At 42.7% G+C, this 25,323-nt stretch overlaps 1 protein-coding gene across 4 annotated transcripts in view; it reads right to left on the bottom strand.

Annotated features, from left to right (window-relative positions):
• The window catches only part of ttc28 (tetratricopeptide repeat domain 28), a 184,179-nt gene that overhangs the window by 47,776 nt on the left and 111,080 nt on the right, over positions 1-25,323 (bottom strand). For all 4 annotated transcript variants that reach the window (XM_075455513.1, XM_075455515.1, XM_075455514.1 and 1 more), the window contains exons 6-12: positions 21,955-22,176; positions 20,374-20,562; positions 20,169-20,265; positions 997-1,193; positions 770-923; positions 503-674; positions 80-248 (exon numbers count right to left, since the gene is read on the bottom strand). In XM_075455513.1, coding sequence (XP_075311628.1) covers positions 80-248; positions 503-674; positions 770-923; positions 997-1,193; positions 20,169-20,265; positions 20,374-20,562; positions 21,955-22,176 — 1,200 coding nt within the window. The remainder of the gene's footprint in view (positions 1-79; positions 249-502; positions 675-769; positions 924-996; positions 1,194-20,168; positions 20,266-20,373; positions 20,563-21,954; positions 22,177-25,323) is intronic.

The raw sequence follows: 25,323 nt of genomic DNA, 5'->3' as shown, positions 1-25,323 counted from the left end.
ATGCGGGTTAACAAGTAGCTCCTGGTAAAACAGACGGGACGGGACAGTTTACTGAGTGAACACAGCATCAGCAGGTGACCTGTGTGTTATCCAGGGCTTGTGCTAGAGACAGCAGGTATCTCTGACATTCCTCTGCTTTGCTGTACTCTCCCAGTGCTTTATGGGCCAGACCCAGGTTACAGTAGGCTTTCGCTTGTGCAAATTTGTCCTGGAGGTCTTTTGCCAGGGCCAAGTCCTGCTCATAATACCTGGGAAATTGATAGAAATATATCAAAATTTAGCCTTTTTCTTTCACACTTTATGTCAACATAACAGCAATAAGCTTAAAAACTAAAACATTGACTCTCATAGGAATCCAAACGTTACGTTCAAATGCATGTTTGTAAGTGCAGTAAGGTGCAGGAAAGTTAAGCTACTTCTTGTAAACTTTTTGACATTCAATTCTTTCTTTCCTCCCGATTTTACACACGACATAAAGTTTCCAATTCATTTCGTCTCTGACCTGACAGCGTCTCTGCACTGTCCAAGGCAGTAGTGAGCATAGCCAAGGTTGTGGCAAACTTTTCCTTCCCCCTCAAGGTCCTGCAAACTTGGGGCCAAAGCCAGGTACTGCTGATAGGAAGGTAAAGCCTGGGCATATTCACCCCTCCAGCTGTGGAAGTTACCCAAGTTTGCTGTAGAGGAAAAACATAGAATTGTAGATGAAACGGTTCATGATTTGTTTCATTTGAAAGAATCTGAGTGCAAATTTCTTTGTCCTCTGGCTTGCCTAAGGCTCTTGCTTCACTTTGAGTGTCTCGGAGCTCTCTTGCAATGGTCAGGTGGTGAAGGTAGTGCTGGAGAGCTCGGTCGTGAGCGCCCAGCGCCTGGTAGGCCACTGCGAGGTTACCATGCGTGGACGCCTGCGAGGGACGGTCGTTCACCTGAAGCACAAAAAGAAGTCACAACTCTGTTTCCGACACGGACGTAATGACTGCCAAGTGTCCCGGGATTCACCTCCAGAGAAATCTGCAGTTCTTGGCGGTGGTAGCGCACTGCCTGGTCATAGATACCGAGCGCGTGGTAGGCGTTGCCCATGTTACCGTAGGCCCTCCCCTGGGCAGCATAGTCCCCCAACTCCTGAGCGAAGGACAGGTGGGCTTTGTGGAGCTTCAGTGCTGCTTCATACTCCCCCTTCATTTGATGTATGATGCCTGAGACAGGAAGTGAGAGGGAGAAAAAGACAGCCTATTTGGTAACCCATTAAAATGTGAGAAGCCCTTTAAAAAGCTGTCCTAATTAGGGTATTTTTTGTTTGAAAAAGCTTCCTCAAACCCGAGGGCTGTCTGAAGAACATGACAGTTGTCTTTGTTCACACTAACTTTTATCTTTTTGTCTAACTTTCTGTAAGTCACAGCCTTTCTCCTCATGTCTACGAGGAGAAATCTTTTGGTGGGTGCCTTCAGAAAGATTTTTTTATGTAAAAGTACAAAGGTCGCAAAAGGCTTTAAAGGGACGTCACACAAATGTCACTCCAGGTCTGAAAAGAACAAACCTGCATAGAAGCATTGTGTTTAAGTGGGTTAAGCCAACAAACACATTAAGATGGAGCAAGTACACCAAAATACTTTTTTTTCCATTTTCAGGGTCAGAACTTAGGAAAAAATGTTTAGTCCTACAATGTGTCCCGTCATATGAAATGGGTCCAAGGCCAAGTCCTGTAAAACTGCAAAAACTGCTGTCTATGCCAGAATATTTGCAAACCAGTTTTCTATATGCAACAAAAACTTAAATCAATAATCTATCTGATTGAATTGGTCTAATTAAATCTATTCAAACTTTAAACAACCATTGTCCAGGCAGTGACTTGAGCCGCCATTTTTGAGTGCACTCAAATATAAAACCCACCATAGATGGGATGTGGATAGGTCAAAACCTTTGTGTTTTGGTGACTAAAGGCCAAGGCCAAGGGTAGCGTGGAGCCAGAATCTGCTGCTCTGATCATAATGTCACCAGACACTTTGAGCAAAACAGTTCATCAAAAAAAAGAAAGAGTTGCTCAGCTTTCATTCTCTCAGCAGTTTGGAAATGAAAAACAGTTCTGATATGGGTTTAAAGCTCTTCAGCTAAAACTGATCCATGCTGGGTTTTCTTTAATGTTTAAAGAAGCCGGAGGGAAAGCCAGTGTACAGAGAGACTTCTTATTTCCGACTGAATCAAAAACACCCAGGCGCAAAAAAAGAATTTGGGAGAACCTGAAAATAGTTTAGTATAATCTATGAGACCTCAAGTAAAGAAGCAGGTGAAAAAGAAGGAACAAATTTGGGGGGAAGACAGTTTGCTTGAAGAGTTGTGGGATGGTGGTGAGATGAAGTTTGACAAAGGTCTGAAGGCTGAGCAGTTTTCATCAGATTCATCAGAGATTTAATCAGGTCAGATCTCTGAACCTCTGATCTAAAGTCTACATCTCTGCTGGAGAGTTTATCCAGTGCGGATTCATTTATTACTACACACCAAACAGTGATTACCAAACCTGTATGGGGAGGGATAAACATGGTAATTACCGACAAGACATACAGAGACGTAAATATCCAACAGAAATGAATGTGAAGACAAACATACACAGAACGGTGAATAATTCAAAAGCCACAGTGAGGAGATTCAACAGTCTAATAATATCTGCTGCTGAGGCTCCTCAAACGTCAGTGCGGCGCATGTAGAGATCTGAGTCTGCGTCCAGGGAGAAGGAACTGGAAAACTCGGGTCCCGGTAGCCGTCCCAACTTTTCCTGTGATGAAGTGTCGTCGTCGCTGTCAACAACCCAGTTTTTTACAGACAAAGCAGCAAAAAGTTAAAGAAGGAGCTAGGGAAACAAGAGAGAATAATTCTCATAACTTTTTCTCAAACATACATTACCTTTTGCTCTGCTGCACTTTAAATACTAACTATTACCACTACTTATTATTGCACCGAAGACTCAACTTTAATCCCCCCTCGAAGTGTTGCTGTGCTCACCAAACTTGATTAAAGCACACTGAGACAGAACTACAGTATGAATACTGCCGCTCCTGTGTAAACACTTTAACTGCATATCAAATAAAGGCCCAAATCACAGCAAACATAATTAGTTTAGGAAGATACATTACACATTATTTTCAAATTAGTGACACAAATGTCTGAATTCTTTTCACAGAGATCCGTGGGGATAAACTGAGAACTGCAAACTGATCTGGAAAAATATTACCTCTTTTAAAAATATTTAGTTTTTAAAGGTCCTGTTAATGTGAAGTTTTTAGGATATGAAGAAAACGGTTACATCCAGAGGAGGAAGAAGTATTATAATACTTAGCTCAAAGGGAACTATTATAGAGAAAACTGTTTTCTGGGCTTTAGATTTTTAATATAACAACAACAAAAAAAAAACCCGCTCTGCTTGAAGAGAAAGGTTTCCAATAATGATCACTTTCAGGAAAACAGAAAAACAGTCAGAACACGAAACCTCTTTCACATAAAAAAGTGTGAAAACCTCCCAAATCCTATCCTTATACTGGGAGGAAAATCCCTATCAGGCTTTAATTAATTGTTGGCCAACCCATGTGATTTACAAAACATGTCCCTGTGGTTCAGCATATTCTGGACAAGCGAAACAACCCGAAACAGCAAATATCAGGCAAGATGGATCATGCAAGTGCAAAACACAGTATTGAAGCAAAGCTCAGGATCAGCAGCTCAGCAGCTGGAGGAAGCCACTTCCTGAAACTTCATTGAATAAAGATGTTCTGGACGCACAGACTCAACACCATGCCACCAAATAGTCTAAATGCCTTTAACTTGAAATGTTTTTGGATTAAGATTGTTTGTGTGCAGGGACAGCCATAGATAGTCTTGTAATGGAGTGGCTTCCATTGGATCCTGGCTAATGAGATCATGCTCACACCTGTAAAACCCTGTGTTTATTGTATGACTGACTCGTATAACTCAATACGATCTGATAAAAGTCGTCTTGTGTCTTCCTTAACTTGGAATTTGACATGTCACCCATTCTTTTGAAACTTTTTGCATTAACAAAGCCATAAATGGAGCCATATCCATGGAGACGGCGCCGTGGATGGCTGCCTTGGTACTTCGCTCTCTCGTGTTTTTTACGTTTTTTTGTGCATTTGTCGTGTTTTCTGTGCTCCTTCTCTGGTCACTTACTCCAGAGAAGACCTCCTAAACATTGGTATAACCACCAGCAAAGTTTTTTCTTCGGTTCTCATCGATCCGGAAAACTTAACAGAACTACTCATTGGAGGAGCAGCAGCTCTCTGTGGTCTCTGCTGGAGACGCCGGACACATCGGGGGAAGCGAGCCGGCGCTCTTGTCAGATTGCGGCAGCGGGGGTTTCGCACTGCGCTCCCGTCTATTCACCTGGCCAACGTCCGCTCTCTGGCGAACAAGGTGGACGAACTGCAGCTCCTCAATACAACCAACACGGACTTCAACAGATCTGCTGCCTTGGGCTTCACCGAAACCTGGCTCGGTGAGCATATCCCGGACACTGCTCTCTACCTGCCTGGATTTCACCTGCACCGAGCGGACCGGATAACGGAGCTTACGGGGAAAACGAGGGGAGGCGGAATCTGCTTTTACGTAAACGAAGGTTGGTGTACTGATGTCACGGTCCTAAACAAATCATGTAGTCCTCAACTAGAAACACTCTTCATCAACTGTAAACCGTTCTATTCGCCGCGGGAGTTTTCCTCGTTTGTTCTGGTCGGAGTCTACATCCCTCCTCAGGCCTGTGTTACTGAGGCGTTACAACACCTGGCCGACCAGATTAATAACGTGGAGAAAAAACACCCGGACTCTCTGCTCATTGTTTTGGGGGACTTTAACAGAGCAAACCTCAGCCACGAACTGCAAAAATATAAACAGCATATTAAGTGTCCCACCAGGGACACAAAGAGTCTGGACCACTGTTACACTGTTTTTAAGAACTCATATAACTCTGTCCCCCGTGCAACCCTGGGACTCTCTGACCACTGCATGGTTCATCTTATCCCGACCTACAGGCAGAAGCTGAAATCTGCTAAGCCTGTGGTCAAGACGGTGAGGAGATGGACCAACAACGCCAAAGTGGAATTACAAGCCTGCTTTGACTGCACTGATTGGAGTGTTTTTGAGACTGCAGCCTCAGACCTGCATGAACTGACTGATACCGTGACATCTTACATCAGTTTTTGTGAGGACATGTGTGTGCCCACCAAAACCTTCCGCACATACAGCAACAACAAACCCTGGTTCACTGCAAAACTAAGGCAACTTCGTCAGGCCAAGGAGGAGGCCTACAGAAGTGGGGACAGAGTCCTGTACAACCAGGCCAGAAACACGCTGACAATGGAGGTGAAAGCAGCCAAGAGGAGCTACGCTGAAAAGATTAAAAACAGCCTTTCAGCCAACGATCCAGCGTCAGTGTGGAGAGGCCTGCAGTCCATCACCAACTACAGGAGACCATCCCCAAACACTGCAGCGAATCATCAACTGGCTGACGAGCTGAATGTGTTCTACTGCAGGTTTGACACATTCACACCTCTCCACCTCCCCCCCCCCCCATTGACATCACCTGCCACTCTGCCACCTCTCCCCTCTGACCCCCCACCAGCACTCACAATCTGTGAAGAGGATGTTCTGTCAGTCTTTCACAGACAAAAGATCAGGAAGGCACCCGGCCCAGACGGTGTGTCACCTTCCTGCCTGAAGGTCTGCGCTGACCAACTGGCCCCCATCTTCACCCGGATCTTCAACAGATCCCTGGAGCTGTGCGAAGTCCCCTCATGCTTCAAACTCTCCACAATAATCCCGGTCCCCAAGAAACCCACCATCACAGGACTGAACAACTACAGGCCTGTTGCCCTCACATCTGTAGTCATGAAGTCCTTCGAGAGACTGGTGTTGGGGTACCTGAAGGACATTACAGACCCCCTGCTGGACCCCCTGCAGTTCGCCTACCGAGCGAACAGGTCAGCGGATGATGCCGTTAATATGGGACTGCACTACATCCTGCAACACCTCGACTCTGCAGGGACGTACGCCAGGATCCTGTTTGTCGACTTCAGTTCGGCGTTCAACACCATCGTCCCAGCCATCCTCCGCAACAAACTCACCCAGCTCTCTGTGCCCTCCTCCACCTGTCAGTGGATTACAAACTTCCTGACTGACAGGAAGCAGCAGGTGAGGCTGAGGAGCATCACATCCAGCACCCGGACCATCAGCACAGGTGCCCCCCAGGGGTGTGTACTCTCCCCACTGCTCTTCTCCCTTTACACCAACGACTGCACCTCAAGAGACCCCGTCTGTTAAACTCCTGAAGTTTGCAGATGACACAACGGTCATCGGCCTCATCCGGGACGGTGATGAGTCTGCATACAGACGGGAGGTTGAACGGCTGGTCTGCTGGTGTGGTCAGAACAATCTGGAGCTGAACACGCTAAAAACAGTGGAGATGACAGTGGACTTTAGGAGAAGCCCCCCCACTCTGCCACCCATCACCATCACCAACAACGCAGTGTCTGCTGTGGAATCCTTCAGGTTTCTGGGCCCCACAATCTCTCAGGACCTGAAGTGGGAGACCAACACAGTCACTACCATCAAAAAGGCACAGCAGAGGTTGTACTTCCTGCGGCAGCTCAGGAAGCTCAACCTACCTAAGGAGCTGCTGATCCAGTTTTACACCGCCATTGTTCAGTCTGTTCTCTGTTCATCCATCACCGTTTGGTTCGGATCAACCACCAAACAGGAAAAAAACAGACTGCAACGGACAATAAGGTCTGCAGAGAAGATTATTGGTGTCAGCCTGCCCTCCATCCAGGATCTGTACCTGTCCAGAGTCAGGAAACGGGCAGGTTACATCTCTGCAGACCCATCACACCCTGGACACAAACTGTTTAAACTCCTCCCTTCTGCAAGGCGCTACAGAACTCTGTACGCCAAAACAACAAGACACAGGAACAGTTTCTTCCCTCAGGCTGTCTCTGTGTTAAACAGCTAAAACCGGACTTCAGTGTTTCATCCTTGCACCATGCACCAATTTGCACTTCTGATTTAATCTTGTTCTATGTCTATTTTTTTGTCTATTTTTTTGTAATTGTTGCACTAAAGAGAGTGAGGTGTAACCGGAGTCAAATTCCTCGTGTGTGTCCACATACCTGGCAATAAAAAGCGATTCTGATTCTGATTCTGATAAATTGACAATGAAACCCCTATAAAACCTGAGTCTAACTCATCACACCATGAGTATTATACCACTAATGGATGCCCCAATCAAATGATACTTGATCTGATTTAAAAAGAAAATGATTCAGTTTGTAGCGTGTATGGTTGTTTGTCTCATTTGTCTCTGTGTGGCCCTGTGATGGACTGGCGGCCTGTCCAGGGTGTACCCAGCCTTTCACCCATTGATCGCTGGGATAGGCTCCAGCCCCCCCGCGACCCGACCGACAGATTCAGCGGTATATAAAATGGATGCATGGATGATTCAGTTTGTCCCAGAATCACTATTTTATTATATCAAGTTGCCAGGTATTTTACAGAACTACAAGGGAACAACATGTTATGGATAAGGTGACGATGCTGTTCTAGTGAAGAGTGAACACGGACAACACTGGCTGTTTTAGAGGTTGCCTCAACAGAAGGTTTTACATGCGCTTTTTCTCATAACCACTGGTGCCATGAACATGGGGTTTGGCGCCACGTTTTTAGTTTAGTGTTTTATCATGTTTTAGTTTCTCATGCTTTGGTGTTTAGTCTTTAGTTTTCTAGTCCATGTTTAGTTAAGTTTTGCCATTTGCTTTTCCCTCACTTCCCATGCTAGGTCATTAGTTTCACTCACGTCACCGGCACTCGTTTTCATCAGCTGCACTCATTCACTCATCAGTCCCCACAGTACTTAGGTTCCCTGATTTCTCTTAGTCATGGTGAGATCCTTGTGCCATACACATATACACGTCACGTCACGTCACGTCACGTCACGTCACGTCACGTCACGTCACGTCACGTCACGTCACGTCACGTCCTTTTTTTGTCCTAGTCATGTTTTGTTTTTGTTTTGTTTTGCATTTGTGTCCTTGTACCTTGTAAAACCCACGAAATATAACAACTTGAGGTAACTAATCTCTGGAACTTAACACTAACTTTAGTGTTAGTGTTTTTGTAGGATGATACTCATGATACATGCATTATATCAACTATTTGCACATGAATACCATCTGCCAGCACCAGCAATGATACTAGAGTCGGTGTATATTCTCAGTCATCCAAGTCATGGTAGTCCTAAGAGCTTGAAAAACGGCACCCTGAATTCCTTTTTCTTGATTCATGAAGACGTTTCACCTCTCATACGAAAGGTCACTTTAGATCTTGTGAGCAGAAGATGCTTTTTCAGACAGGTGAGCAACTCACAGGTGAGAATGACTGAAACGACCCACACAGCACTCTGGTGTGAGCAGCCTTTCTTCTACTTCTAAGCTGATACTCCCCACCCAGCAGTTTAGAACTGAAGAAGCCTTATTCCTAATTTATTCCTAATTCAAGCTCTTAGGAATAATGATAGAGTGCTATGTTGTGTAAATGAAGTCCTTTCACAAACATTGCGCACATTATGAAGTCAATATTTCATTAGAGAGAACTATCATCTGTGCAATATCTTATCATCATCACCAACAAGCTTCATGAAGGCAATAAGTTGTTTTTTAATTCATGGCACATCAATTAAAGCATAAACACAAGAAACTAAAACCATCTGAAGGAAAAACAATTAAACTGCACACACAGAAACTAATGAATAAAAATGGACTTGCTTTTAATTGGCATTTTATAGTTCTGTGTGCAGCAGCGTAATACATCACACTCTGCTGGCTTGCAATCTTAAAAACCTCCAATATGCATGAGGTGCTCATATTGTCACAGCAGAGACGAGAAAATTACATGTTTTTGCACATCGTATAAACAGTGCGTCAGAAGTCAGAGGGCTGTAGAAGTGTAACAAACACCCCACACACTATGTTACAGGACTCTTCGTCTGGATGAAGCAAACAGGGTTGCGTGAGGCAGAAGAGGATAAGACGAGGGAGACCTCGTTCGTCAGGGTCTCGCGCTAAGAGGATTACAGAGAAGCCTGCGGAGTTGGCAAGAAGAGCTGGCTACAGTTACACACGTCCTCCTGAACTCAGCAAACACAGGTGTGAAGGTGCCAGCCATGAGTAGATGCTCTGCAGGACTGTGGGATTCCCCGGCGTGGAGGGGCGGCTGTGAGGAGAGCAGAACTGCCAGGATTTCAGGTGTGGAAAATGAGCTGCGATCTGATGACCGGGCACTCAGCTGAGACAGCTCAGAGAGATTAGAGGAGGGGAGTGGTGATAAATGGCATACTGCTCTGAGAATACACTGAACTGTCACACTACCATCAAGAAGCTGGTGTTGCAAAAAAGCTTAGATAAACTTACTTAGATGATAATAGGCAGATACATTTAACCACTTGTTGATGAAAAAGTGGAGTATCCAGAAACTAGCGTCCCATCCTTCTTCTCGGGAGACCAAAACAGAGCTAACGGGAGAAAATACTAAAGCTTGAGTTCTTTAGGTGGCCTAAGAAATGACACCAAATGCCTGCAGCTCTGTGTAAATAAGCAGCTGTATGCAAACACATTTGTGTGGATTTATAAGGTGATAATACCCATGTCCACTGAGTGAATAAATTAATAAATAGAAAATAACAAATACCTTCATTTTAAACCAAAATCTCTTTTCACGGTCCAGTCAAAGGAAAAAACAGATTTCAATTTGATGCTTAGGCCCTTTAAAGTTGTTAAACCCTCTGCAGTGATGCACAGCTCCTTTGTGCTTTTTGCACCAGTTCTGACCAAATACAGGTGCACATTCGTTATCTCACCCTGAGCCTTAAAGCTTGCACGAGCACACATAAAATACTACACCAAAGAATTAAATTCACATGTCTGCACACTAAAAAGTAAAGCTGGATGATAAAACATTATATGTTGGGTACAAACACTGTACCTTTAAAAAGTGCAACATTTGTGTATCTTCTTATTTTTCTCTCGGAAGAATAATTCTGCACCCCAAGTGAAAATTTCTTTTCCTTTAGGTACAGAAATATGTCCACTGAAAGCAGCCATCACAGTTAGTCGATTTACAACCATCAGTTAATCGAACATACATGTTTTGGAGTGTGGGAGGAAGCTGGATTATCTGGAGAGAAAACCCATAGGACACAGGAAGAATTTGGAACTCCAAACAGAGAAGCCACAATTAGAGTCAAAGCAGGAACTCTCTTTCCTACAGCTGACAGTTCAAATCACCACACCTCATTTGTCTGTCATGAATTAAGCTTATCTATTTTCCAACAACTTAAAGTCTGAGTAAAGCAGAAATTAAATCAACCACGCAGCCAAACATGAATGATTAAAACAATCAGAAAGTAAGTAAAACTCTCTGCTCGAGTTGCTGGGGGCATGTCTGCTGAAGACCCCCTATTAACAGATCTCAGATCAGCTAAAATGAACTACACTGTAGGGCAAAACAGTTGCGGAGTTCATTTTAATCAAAACAAATTTAACAGCTTAGATGTTAGATTGTAAACATACGCTGTAGACATGAAAGATGTGTTATCAGTTCTGTTAAACATTCTGATGGCGGGTGTGTCAAAGCTGCCAAAGATTCAGCATTTAATCTACTTTACTGTTTATTAAAATCTCCTGATATGACACCGGTCTTTCCAGAAAGCAGGTAATGGGGGAAGAGACTTTTTGTGCTGTACCCCAGTTACTTCTCGACTGGATGAGACAGTCTGAAACCACAACCCACAAATCACTCAGCTCACTTCAGCTGAGGAACCAGCCTCCAAGACTGAGGAATTCCTCCAGGTCAGCACAGCAGCCAACAGTGTGTTTGTTGATAGTCACAGAGACGTGCAGCATGAATTACTCTGTTAATGCAGACAACCTGAACTCTGGTGCGTGTGTTCCTTCGTGTCAATGTGAGCCCACCCACAGCACACTGAGTCTTCATATCATTAGATTTTTTTGGGAAACAAAACAAAGTTTGAAACGTGCATCCTATCCATATCAACCAAATGGGACTTCCAGGGAGATTTCCATATGGGGCAGCAGAGCTGGGAGCAAAGCATCACCTCAGCAGGCGCCAACTTCAAAGGGGAAGGTGGCCAAATTTATATCAGGAAAAGGTTTTTTTGCTTTTTAAAGGTGCAGTCTCTTATCTTTAACAGTATTAATAGCACTAACCTCAGCTGAAGACCTAGTTTAATGTCTTAGGAACCTTTGAATGGGTGGATATTTTTAGGTCTATTGTCTGTTGGCCCCAGAGGACAAAACGACTGTAAAACCATTCAAAGAAGGAAAAAATACTCCAAATCTAGAGGAAACACATACAAATAGGGAAATCATACACACAAAGAGTGAATGATAAACCACACTCTGGGACAGCTACGCACCCATGAGGGGAGTAGGTGGTGCAAAAAGGGATGGAGGGACAAATGGAAATCTGCTCCGAGATGTAAAAACCCATTTGAGTCATCTCTGCACTCAACAGCCAGTATGTTGAGAAGTCTGTCTTCATCCTGAAGATGACTCTTTGTAGTCAGGAAGCATTTTTCAGCTTAAATGTATTCATGTCGTTTATACATTAAGAATGGAGCGACTTTCCCTTTAAGTCCGTACCTTGTCTGCTGCAGGTTGTAAGACTTCGCGGGCCACCATTCTAATTCCATTTTATTATTTTACTTATTACTGTTGTAATTGTCGCTTTGATCATATCCATAGTTAGGTACGCCTTGATGATTTGGGGGGAATTTGTAAGAGCATCCTTGTCTGACGAAAAAATATTCTTTGTAGATTTTTCTTTACAGTAATTCACCAAAAGGATCGAGCTGGTCTGCTGTGTTGCATCATCAAACCTACCATTTCCAATGTGTAGGTCGCAGCTCGGGGAAACAATGGTCTGTCCAAAAGTGTCATCTGATGCAGGACTACACCAGTACTGAGCAACACAATTTTAACAGTAAGAAAATAAACATGCAGGAGTGTTTCAAAGATAAAAGGGGTTACAATTTTAAAACACTAAGACCAGGGGTGGTCCGTGGCGTAGTGGGTTAAGCAGGCGCCCCATGTACAACAGGCTATTAGTCCTCGCTGCAGCTGGCCCCGGTTCGAGTCCCACATCAGACTGCCCTTTGCTGCATGTCATTCCCCTGTCTCTCTTACCTGTCCTATCCATTAAAGGCATAAAAGCCAAAAAATAATACTAATAATAAAAAAACCCCACTAAGATCAACCTTGTAAATGCATGTGAACATGTCAGTTCAAGTCAGACTTACATGTTAATTACAATATCAAGCTTCTTAAAACTGAGCTAACACACCCTGGAGATCTAAGCACTGCCGCATGTATACGCTCAACTAGACTCAAATAGGTCGAAGCTTTCTGTTCATGCTTCAAAGTTCCTTTGTTTAAAATATCTTTTCGTAAAAACAGTAAAGTGTAAGTGTTTATTGATCCAGCTCAATTCCCAATAAAGTTACTCTCATTCACATATTTTTCTGTTTCTTTTGTCATAAACTGGGACTGAAAATCGGCCCATTAAGACTACGTGTCAACTCACTTAAAGCATTTCCATGTCTTAAACATTTTCTCACACAGTCCACAGCGTTACAACTTCTCTCACGTGCCTGTCAGCTGGGACCAGGATGGTGGTCCAGTTAAAAGGCCATGTCAAGCTGCCACGGAAGCTCAACTCAAAACAAGGCTGTCAAGTAAAAAGTAAGACTAAAGCAACTTCTGATTGCTGTAATCACATCTATTAATACTGGCCAGTCTCTGCTCCTGTACATTCCGTACAAATGACAACTTTTCCTCAAATCTAAAAGACTTTATAGGTTGTTTGTCCATATCCTTACATGTACTAAATCTACTTATTAAACTAGGGGCCCCTACAACCAGCAGGAGGATTCAATTAAGCCACAAAGTTCTCTTATGAAGGCAAATGGGGTGGAGGATGGCGAGATTACGAGCAGCAACAAACCAAGGGATGCAAAGTCGAGACCATGATCAATGAGGCAATAACGCAACACCAACTCACTAAAAAGCTTTTTTCACTTCATCACCATGATCAGGCAAAAGAACTAAAATAAAAACTAAAACACATTATTTCTACTATTCAAAGATCATGTTAATGAATGCCACTTTAACACCTCACATCCTGTTCCTCCCACTAGAAGCTGCGTGGTCTTCAAATTAAATGTAACTATAGATCAGAATTCCCTGGATGAACAAACAACATTTATGGGAGGAAGAGAGTCTCCAAATTATGGGGGGGTGGGGTAAGATAGATGTTGGGAGTAAGATAGACTTGCAAATCATCTCCTTTCTGCCCAGAAACACAAGAAATATAAGGTTATAAGCACTAACCTATTCTTATGTGAAGTGAATCATTATTTCAAGTAGTAACGGTGGGAAAGAAGACAAATTTAAAAGGATTTGTGGTCCCACTGAGTAGAAAATGGCTAAATGACAGGTAAGAAAGAGGCCCATGATGCAGATGTGCTGTGTTGCTGCAAGAAAAGTAGTGATTAAGATTTAAACGGTGCCATCACACATCGCTAAGGAGTTCCTCTGGACAGCTAGACAATGACCTAGTTGAGATATTTTTGGACTTGAGAGAGTGCTGCTTTGCAAAATACTGTGACGTGTGATATGGTCAAATTTAGGTTGGCAATGGCTCTGCTTCTTTTCTTTATAGGAAAAGAAAAGAGGTCAGAGAGAGGAAAGAAAGAAGAAGGAGAACAGGGAAGGAGAAAAAAAAAGGAACAAAAAGGCGATGAGAGGAGGAAACAAAAGGAAAGAAGGAAACAAGAAGGGAGGACAGGAGAATAAAGGGTTGTCAAGTCAGCATCCAAAGAACTATAATCATCCATAAATGATGACCTGAATCATTGATCTGAACCACAGACTGAAGCTCGTCTGTCAGGAGAGAGTCAGCAACTTCGCTAAAGCCTGTTAGTTCAAAGCATCTTCTCAACCTCTGATGTGAGCATGCTTTCCTTTCGCTTACTTCAGGCAGCAAATAATACGAATTTTTGGTGATTACAGCAGCCTGGCAAACTGGCTCCAAGAGAGGAGAAGCTGAAAAAAACAGCACAGACGCCGTGTGATGTCAGACAATTTAAATCTATAGAGGAGTGAGTGCAGAGGGACTGGAAGATGTTTAGATCGTCTCCTGCAGTTAAAGGCATCAGTGAGGAGTCTGATCAGTCTGCCTCTCACCCCCTACTGACAAGATACCAGCAGCACAGGAAAAAGCTTGCTCAGGCAGAGTAAAACAGATACGTTTTAAAGAAGACTGAACCAACAACGGGGATCTGGCAGAGAGAGGAAGAGGAAGATGAGTCTAAATACTGCTGCTGATAATGAGATGAGTAGATACATAGATAGGCAAACCATTAAATAAGGAAAAAAAACAAAAACAAATCTTCAGATCACAACATTTAGACATCTTATGTCTAGAAGTATATGTACGTATCAACCAAAAATAATTCTCTTTAAGCCCTGCTACTTTGGATTTTTTATATACCGAACAGAAAAGCCAAAAGACTAAATCCCCCCCCAAAAACTCTTCAAGGTAGATTAGGTTCATTGATAGATTTAATCTTCATGTCTGGAAGTGTCTTCCCTGTCGGAGTCAGCGCTGAAAGGTCTGCAGAAAGCAGTCCCACACAGTGGCGACTTGTCCACTCAGCGGTGGAGTCGGGTTCACTGCCTCTCGGATATCACCGTGGCCGCAGAAACCAAAACCTGCTTAATAAAACATGAGTGTTGATTGTCCAGAGAGGCACTGCTGCAGTCATGTGATAGGACTTCAAAAGCCAGAAGGGTTGATTTGGAGCTTCTCATCACTGAATTTAGCAAATGAGCTGTCCGGGTAGTTGGATCTACAGCCTTTACAAGACTACCGCAGCTTATTTAGACTCGTAAATTGATCAAAAGTGCTTTATCTGTGTATCTAATGTGGCAGATCGATGCAGATTGAGTTGTCCAGGCACAGGACAATAGCCCAGGCAGTGTGAGCCCTGCTGGCGACAGCAGTGACAGAGTGGGTCAGTGTTAACACGGGAACAGTTCAACGAGATGGTAGAGGCTCCTGCATGTAAACCATGTCAGAGCTTTCCATCAGGTGCAGGACAGACCTCTGCATCTATTAGCATTTACTCGTCTTATGGAAAAATAGCACAGCAATGCACTTTGTTTTTACTATAAAGGAATGTTGCCTCAAGTTTAAAAAGTTTAGTTCTGGAAAAATACAAATTCAGCAAGGAAGGAAGTGATGTGCGTATAAAAAATGTATGAATTGGAATTGGTTCTAATTACAAAGTAAAATGATAACTAGCTGTGTTATTAGAACACGTTTGTCTTCTCTAATGTGGGTCTCTGCTGGGTTCAAGTTGAGTTATTTTCTTTTTAATACCACATCATCTAAAGATCCAAAGTACTATGAACTTCCTGCATCAACACCTGCAACGGTGTTTGTTAAATGTGTGAATATAATGAGCACTCTACACTTCCTATAATACAGTACATATTAAAGCAGTTCAGAGGCAGCTCGTCAACTTAAGCAGATGAAGCAGTGCTTCCTAAAAAAAAAATCACAGATTCTAACTGTGTGTATCTGTGAGAGTTACTCCTCTATAGATGAACACTAAAAACAGGCTAAATAAATGGTAACACCCACAGAGCTAAGTTTACATTACACATGAAGCTGGAAAAGGTTTTTGTGATCAGAACTGGCCTCTTGTCCCAGGTTTTGAAGCACTGCTTTGCAAACCGTGCGCATTCTTTCGTGCTATCTAAACACGACTGGCTGCAGAGGTGACAAATATCAAATATCTGGAGCATCGCCCAACATTCTTTGGGTATCTGAGTAGATTTCTGGGTGTTAGCGCTGCTCTCATCATCTCTGCTTTCAGCGAACGTCAGTGTGGTTGACAGGATGCAGTTACTTTGAATGTGCTTGATAATATGAAATAATTTGGTGGATGAAGGCAGTCAGAGACGGCCTGTTCTCACAGTTCTGGTAAAAGTCCTCTTGTACAGTGAAAGTCAATCAGCAGACAATGAAAACTCTCTTTTATAGATATTGATAGCCAAGTAAGTCTTATCATTTTGTCTCAGCATGTTTGGATATTTCCCTATAAGTCAACACAAGCTGCGAGCTACAGGTTTGATTAAAAAAAAAAATGTCTCCAGTGCTCACTGACCTCCCTAAGCTTTGGCTTCACCCTTCTGTGCTTCATAGTCTTTAGGACCATCAGGTGCCACTGCATCAACTTACCAGAAAAGAAAAACTTCTATAAGGTTTTACTGGAAAAATAACTTTTTCATATCATATTTTTCATAAAAGACCTTGAGTATTAGTATTATACATCATTCCTGAACAAAATGTCACAAAGATTTATCTTTAGTTATCCATCCATCCATTTTCTATACTCGCTTAATCCGTCGGTCGGGTCGCGGGGGGGGGGCGGGGGCCTATCCCAGCTGTCATTGGGCGAGAGGCGGGGTACACCCTGGACAGGTCGCCAGTCCATCACAGGGACACTCAGAGACAAACCAGACAAACAACCACACACACACTCACACTCACTCCTAAGGACAATTTTAGAGACACCAATTAACCTAACATGCATGTTTTTGGACGGTGGGAGGAAGCCGGAGTACCCGGAGAGAACCCACACATACACGGGGAGAACATGCACACTCCACACAGAAAGGCCCCAGCTGGGAGGTGAACCTGGAATCCTCTGAGGGCAACGGTGCTAAGCACCACACCACCGTGCATATCTTTAGTTATGTCTAACAAAAAAAATAAACTTGTAGATGAGGCTGAATGCTTTCTACAGTACAACCCTCCCACACTCTGTAGGCTGTGTGGACTGCCAAAGTCCAGGGCATAAAAACATCTGCATTCACTCTCTCCTGAAATGTAAGCTTTTTCTCTGAGCTCATGTTAATAATTACGGCCAACTTTGATGACTTTATCAACACTTTTATCGGGTCTGTTCTTTCTCATCTGGGCTTTAGGAGCCAGAAAACATGTAGTGAAGAAAGTGGGTTGGACAAAATCTTCATTCTGAAAACTGAGAGGAACATGTCAACTCATTGCGAGTTAATATGTCACTCAGCATAACCCGTGGTTGCTCGATTGAATGAAATCCGGGGAGTAAAAAGACCGAATCAACCCCTCAAATTTATTGTCATGCTCCTCAAACCGTCACTGATCACATTCTGTGGTCTGGCAGAGCACATTATTCTGCTGAAAGAGGCCGCTGTCACACAGGAGTGCAGCTGCCAGGAAGGCGTGTGTGTGGTCTGCAACAATGTTTAGATTGGTGGCAAAGTGTCATCTACATGAATTTTCCAAGCAGAACATTTGCCAGAACATCAGACTCCCTCTGCCAGCTTCTTTCTACGCCACGTCCTGTTGCCGTGGCTTTCAAAGGATAATGTCGTACCCACATGTGCTGAGAACACGACTCATCAATCCGTGGCTTCTTCGGTGTCTTTGTGGTCCAGTTCTGTTGTTCTTATGGTTGGCTCTCTGACCAGTCTGCAGCCACCCAGCGTCATACACAACAAACTGTGATGCACGCTGTGTTCTCACATCTTTGGGTCCACCTTGGAATTTGTGCTCCAGAAGCTGGACCACAGAAGACAGCGTTCACTGCTCGGGCACATCAGTGAGCCGTGGCTGCCCGGTTCAATCCCTCCTCGGACCACTCGTAAAACCACTGCATACCAGGAAAACCCCACAAGACCTCCTGTTCTGGAGATGCTATGACTCAGCCTTCTGCCTGTCATGATGGGACTCTCGTAAAAGTTCTCACATCCTCAAGCTTGCACATTTTTCCTGCTTTCAACACTCTTTTAAAAAATGGTCTGTAAATCCCATCCCTGAACATGTGCCATTAAAACCAAATTCTCAGAGTCATTCACATCACCTTTCAGTGGTTTTAATGTGGCTGTTCACAGTCATGTTGTGACACATTTAATCGAAACCTTCCAACAATACAGCACACTGGGAGCTTTGCTCATGGACTCAACTGAATGTGAACCTTTAATTTAGCCTGTTTACTGGCTTAATTAAAAGGTTTATTTTTTCACTTGTTTAGTTGAAACACAAAACTTTAAACTGTCATTCTTCTTTTTCTCCACAGGGCATTAGCTTCAGTGTTGGACTGCAAGCAAACCACACCGGGCTAAAGCTGCTACACTAATGGACTTGTAGGTGAGCTACTGGTTGTCTTGCCCTTCTAACATTCCCGGTCACCTTTGTTCTGGTTGTTTTTTTGGTTTGGTACAAACTTTAGGTTGGATCGAGCTGGAAGCACAAGGCTTACAATGTCGGGCTTTGCTAGTTTATAACAGATAAATGTCTTTGTCTGTTTTCATCTTACCATTGTTAATCATTTTCTTCACGCAGCTGAGAATTTCCTTGGTAGATGACAAACAACTACAAGGTGTAGTACCAGCTCTAATAAATACTTCTTATATCATATATAGCAGAGATACTCATTGCGCGGCTCGCGAGCCACATGCGCTCCTCAAGCTTTAATTGGTGGCTCACACTTGCATTGTAGTAACAATAACAATACATTTTTTCAAATAACACACAGCGAATACTGCACAGTATTAAGTATTTTTATTAAGTTTGCGTTTTTGTAGTATTAAGTATTTTTATTAAGTTTGCGTTTTTTGTAGTATTAAGTATTTTTATTAAGTATTAATTAAGGCTTAATGGTGTTTCCTAAAGGGGGCATTGTTAAACCTGGCAACGCAGCCCGCTTAAACCACCGTCACACTTGACCGCAGAGTTCCTTTAGCCAGCGCGAGATGCAGGCACAATGAATCGGTTATTAATTAAAAAAGGGCAAAAACCAGCACAAAAACCATGCTCATCTTGAATGTCTCACTATGATTACAACAACAAACTACAAATACAACATGAAGAAAGTCAAGGACATGCATGTTAGCTTCCACTCATCCCAGTATTAGGGTAACTGTGGTCTGAATTGAAAATGTATTGGCTGTGTTGTTTCTTTTTTGTGGGATGTTTTATATGTAGAAATGCATATTTGCAAAAGGGGACTTTAGTATGTTGTCGTAAAAGTGGCTCTGCCCTTGATTTTGCTCTGCCAATGTGGCTCTTGTGAAAAAAATAGTGACTATCACTGATATATGGTATCATAGTATAAATGTTGTGGTATGCACAACATCTCTTCAAAATCTTCTACCGTATTTGAAATACCCTGGATGTTTGACACACTGAGACACAGTTTTGTCCAGTACACCGTTATGCAGTCTGGTATCTAGAAGGCTGTAACTACTAATGCAGAACTAGGTTGTGTTTCCTTACATTCTTATGCTCATATGAATCAACAATGACTCAGGCTTAGAAGCTTTTCTTGGGTATGTCCTCACAAAGTGAAGAAAGAAAAGTTTCACAAGTCTGAAACTCCCAACCGGTCTCTGAGAACTGAAGAAGCCTTTCAGATGAGAGGTAAAAGATCTTCAAAAACCTGGAAAACTAGCTCAGTTGCCTTCGTCATGACCTTGAGAAAGCCATCCATGCCCTAATAAGTTCAAGGTTAGACTATTGCAATGCACTTTATGTCGGCGTCTCCCAGTCTTCTCTCAGTTCTCTTCAGTTTTATCTTATTTTATCTTATTCGATTTTTTTTGGATTTTATTGCTTTCACTGTTCTTTTATTTTTAAAATTTTTTTTTAACTTATTCTTCTCTTTATTTATTACCTGCTGTAAAGCACTTTGGTACATCGTAAGGATTGTCTGTAAAGGGCTGTATAAATAAAGTACATTTACATTTACATTCTATTCAAGCACTTAGGAAACCCACTGACACCTGATACAACATCGGGCTAACTACTTCCTGTTTTCAGACGTTGCTTTAGCTCTTCATGAGTTAATCTAGCACGCAGGTCTTTGGACTGTTGGAGGAAACCAGAGCACCTGGAGTAAACCAAATCAGGCACAAGCTGTGAGGTGATTCAGCCAACCTGGTTCACAGTACCGGCCAACTAACCCCTCCATGACCCTCAGTGAAACCTACCCAGGTTAGAGGACGCTCGGCCTTGTGCCGCTCTGTCCAGCAGCTCCTTAGCAATGTCCAGCTGGTTTTCATGGTACTGACGTGCCCGCTCCAAATCCTGAGAATCAATAGAAAAATTTAAAAAATGACCACATATTCACCACATGTTGATTCCTCAATGAAAATGTCCTGTTAAAGGGGTGTCTTTAAATGGTTTTAAACTGACCTGCATGCATCGGGCAGCGTGTCCAAGACCTGCATATGCCCTCATCTCGATTGGTCTGTCTGCCAGCTCCTGTGCCAACTCCAGCACTCTCGTATGGTACGATATGGCTTTGTCAAAGTCCCGTTGAGAGTGGTAGGCACTGCCCAGGTTGCTGTACGCCCGCGCCTCCTCTCGCCTGTTCTCCAAAGTCTGCCAAAGACATCACCCATTTACCATTATTCAAAAATGAATTATATTACTGAGCTTCAACACATGACTGAAAGTATTTTAACAACAAAAAACGACTGATATTAAGGCATTAAAACTGATTTTGATGTTTGGTTAATTATTTCCTGTAAATGACTCAGAATCTTAAAACAAAATGAGAGAACAGGTTTTCTTTTTACAGCTATGGAGACGGAGTCACACATACCAGAGAGATGGCAACAGAAACATTGTAAAGTTTCTTTAGTAACTTTTATCCTGACACCAGTTCAACATTTAACAGATGGTCGTCTTGTTTGTTGAGAACTAAATCTACTCAGAGTGAGACGTTGGCTGCAGTCCAAAAGACAAACAGACAAAAGTCCTCTAATTGTGGCTTAATGTGATAAATGGCAGGTTTTTGTTTTTATTGGGGTTGTTATGTGATATTTGAAGGAGCTGCTTCATCATTGTAGATCAGATATTTACAGAAGCTAACAAACAGTTTTGTGAAGAGCCGTTATGTTTGTTGGGAAACTCACAATAACCTCAGAATAAAAGAGGAAGTGTTTATAGGAAGTACAAGCAATACGATGTCTGGAGTGAGACCCATGGTACAGACGGGTTGGGGAGGGGGCGCCTGGGATGGAGGGAAGGGAGCAGGAGGTTTCTTCCCATGATGATCATGGAGGGTGTGGGATCACTGGCAGGCAAGTGGATGAGCTTGAAACCCTGATGGGGGCTCGGCAGAAATATTAGGAGGGCAGTATCGTGCTTTTTGCGGGGACTATCCAGATTTTACCAACACTTCTCTCTGCTACACTGAAAGCTCATTTTTTTTCTTTTTTTAATTGATCAATCTTTTAACAAAAGGATATCATCAATAATATTCTATACGGAAGTAATATAATTTCCCTATTAAGGATGAATAACGTATTATTGCACCGATAATGATCAGAATATCAATACATGTGTTTCAGATGTCGTTTCAACCAAAAAATGCTCAGTTGGCATGTTAGGATAAGGCAATAAAATCCTATGTTTTGGTGCCTCTTCTAATATGTGACTTTCCTGCCATATATCTTGCACTCAAACATAAAACCTTGTGTTTATCTCTTGAAAACAGGTTACAGATATGAAGTCAGACTTAACAAATACTGAGTACTTTTCAAGGACAACTGGCCACTGCAGCTTTTAGCAAATATTACTCCAACAGGTGGAAACTGCGCTTTGTTTGAGGTTTTAGGATCAGATTAACACATGCCAGGTGCTCTCTTGAGCATTTGTGGTGCCATGACAATGACTCAAAATAAACCACTGTCTCCTTTAAGCTTGAGCTTTGAAACCTATCAAAAGCCAAAAGAAAAACAGCGTCACAATGTACTAAATAGTTATTACCTTTGCAATGTCCAGGTGCTGCTCATGGCATTGCACAGCATTGGTGAAGTCTCCCAGTGCCGTGTAAACAGCGCCCATGTTGCCCAGTTGGCGGGCTTCAGAGAGCTGGCACTGGGTCTGTCGGGCCAACAACACACACTGTTTATGGCTGGCCAGTGCGTTGGGGTAGTCGCCGATGGCGGTGTACACATGGCCCAGACTGCTGAGGGCGTCGGAGGCAGCCTGAAATCACACATACACAACAAACATAATTTCAAGGAAATCCAACCCCAAACAAATGGAACTCTGAAGACGTGTCTAGTAAAATGAAACATCTGAGCACATCGTGGTAATGACAGACTGGAACTGAAGTTGCAGGTTAATAGGGGGCCTGAAACCCTACACAATAATTGGGAAACAAATTTAAAGATGACAACATGGTAAAACTATTTGATAGTAGTATTTTAATATTGTAATAATATGGTAACCAACTAAAATGGTGATACAGGTGGAACGTAATATTGTTACAATCGGAGTGTGGAAAGCTGAGGACCCAAATGTGGAACAGCAGGCAGAAGGTGATCTAACTTGGAGTTTATAAAGGAAACCAAAAACGAAAAAATATGACATACAAAAACATACAAAACTAACCAAATTGTGAAAGCTACACACAATGAACAGCACTATTGGGAAAACCTTGAGGAAAGTAACGGCGAGGATCTGACGAGGACTGGGATAAACCAGGAGGAATATAAACTGAGGGAGGCGAGAACAAATGAGGTTCAGGTGTGGCGATCAGAACTGAAGACCAGGTGTGCACAGGAAGTACACAAGGGGGTAAACTCATAGACCATGACAAATATGATGAAATGAATGTGGTAATAACATAATAATAATAAGGGAAATAGGATGAGGTTTCCATAGGCTTTTAGATTAAAATCAACTTGCCTTAAATATGGCATTAAAGAGGTCAAAACTGATAATTATCATATTATAGTGCTAGAATTCATCCCTTATGTCCCATATATATCCCTTGATGTGATCTATAAAGTATTTTCACCATTACTGCTCTTCGTCTCAGGTGCCATATAACCCTATAATTTCAGTTACAGTCTGTTGTAACCATGACATTCTCATTGTTTTTACCAGACTATTACCTGGTTATCAGTTTGGGTATCACCTTGCTTATCTTCTTACCATGCTGTAATGTTAAGTGCTACTGAAATTCGCACTACATTTTGCTATTGAGCAAATGTATGACATCTGTTCATAAATTGTACATGTTTGATTTAAGTGTGACATAATAAATATGACTTTCTTCTCTACATAGACTATCCATCATGGAGAAGTTCCTGTGCAGCGAAATGATCACAAAACAATTGAGATTGAAGTGAATCATGTTTTTGAACTTGAATAGCAAACAAGTGGAAATATGTAACAACTCAGGTATTTCCTCAATAATGTCATCTGAATTGTCAGCTCTCAGTGGCACGGGTATGTCGAGGCTAACTGTCTAATCGCATTTGTTTCTCGGTTACACTGTAAAGATGAGGGAATGCACTAATTGTGTTAAACATTTGAAAGTTTTAATGAGGAAGGAGATAAAATGAAGACATCAGACAAAAAGTGAGAAGAAGTGCTGCATTAATGAACAACAAGAGACAAAACATGTGTTCCATTAAAGCTTGCAGGTATTATTTTGGACTCCTATAGCATAATATTGGCTCCTTAAACAAATAATTAGTTCTATTTTGTTCCAGTTTTTGTATGTCAGAGGTAATTGTTGTTGATGTACCTGCTTCTTGAGCAGTTTGCATCACAGATTATTTTTTTCTTTCCACCAACACAGTGACTGAGCTTCATCATTTATTACGAGTGGTATGATTAACAGGCATAGGGTTTTTTGTTGATTAATTAATTGCAGAATTTGAGAAGATAATCCATCTTTTGAGTTTTTAGAGAAAAATGCTGCAGCAGTTAATTACAGAAACATTTAGACAATATGTCGGCTGGGCAGCCTGAATCAACACCTCCACCGCTCGGCCCCAACAGCGTTGTGTCTTTGGCACCGGTGATAATGACTCCAATCTGTTGAGCCCTAACTCAGGGCAGATCTGTGAACACACGGTGTGATGTAATTATCAATAAACTCTGTCCCGAGGTAAAGACTCGCCGTAAGAACAATCTCTTTGATGCAATCACAGAGACTGTAATCACGTTAGAGGCCGTCTGAGCACGAGCAGCAACAAAGACTCAAAACCTAAAATATAAATCTGACATTTCCAAGCAAACGATGAGGGACACACAGACAGAGAAGAAGTCAGGGACTGTAAAGAGATGTTTACAGAAAGGTGTGAGAATGGAGAAGGAGCTATGAATTATTAATGACTTAGTTATGCTTTATATCCAACGTCCATTCTGTCTTTATGTGAGTCACAGGATTCAAAGGTGTGCATTCAGTGTGTTACATTGTGGTGTGCTGGGGGGGCAGGATATCCAAGGACACATCCAGGCTGGACAAACTGATCAGGCGGGATGACACTCAGTGGGGTCACATAGCACTGAAAGGATCAGATAATTGGCTAAATTACAATAAGAATGAGTTGAGCAAGGGTAATTATCCTTGGATATATAGCGGTGAATGAATCGGATCAGAGGCACAAAGCATGTCATACTCCGGTGCGATAGGTGGCGCTGTACCCATTTCAACTATTGCTAATAGAGCCACTTCAACACCAAACTATGGCATTCGAGAAAATGGCGAATGAAGAGCAAGATGAAGCTACGTCCCTCTACATTTCGTTTGTGATGAGCTGCTTGTTGCACAAACGCGATGCACAACGGAGCATTCTCCATCGCGGTGTGTTTCTTTCTGACGGCGACAACAACAGTAATATCGTCTCTTCCGACTTCCAGTTCCCGACCCCGGGAAAAAATCTGGAGCATGCGCAGAACGCTAAGTCTAATTCACCACGTGCTTCACCGTCTACAAACACGTTTATTTTGACTTTCAACCGAGTTATCTCGGGGTCTTAATCCGATCGTGAGTAACTCGATTTGATCCAATTTCTTGTCAGATTAAGGCGTCTACATGAACTTCATAACTCAGTCTTATTGTAATTTAGCCAATAATCTGATCCTTTCAGTGCCATGTAACCCCACTGAGTGGGGTCGGCCTGAAGCTGGACTCTCTGGAGGCGGTGGCAGAGAAGAGGACTATGGACAAACTACTGGACTTTATAGACTATGCCAGCCACCCTCTGCACACCGTCTTCAGCGGACAGAGGAGCCTGTTCGGGGACACACTGCTCCTCCCCAAGTGCAGGACCAATAGACTCAGTTACTCCTTTGTCCCCCAGACTGTACAACTCTTCTTTATTTTATTATTAT

This window comes from Odontesthes bonariensis, chromosome 22, assembly GCF_027942865.1.
Source record: "Odontesthes bonariensis isolate fOdoBon6 chromosome 22, fOdoBon6.hap1, whole genome shotgun sequence".
Lineage (NCBI taxonomy): Eukaryota > Metazoa > Chordata > Actinopteri > Atheriniformes > Atherinopsidae > Odontesthes > Odontesthes bonariensis.
Note: the sequence above shows the minus strand (reverse complement) of the source record. Positions and strands in the feature narration are given on the sequence as shown.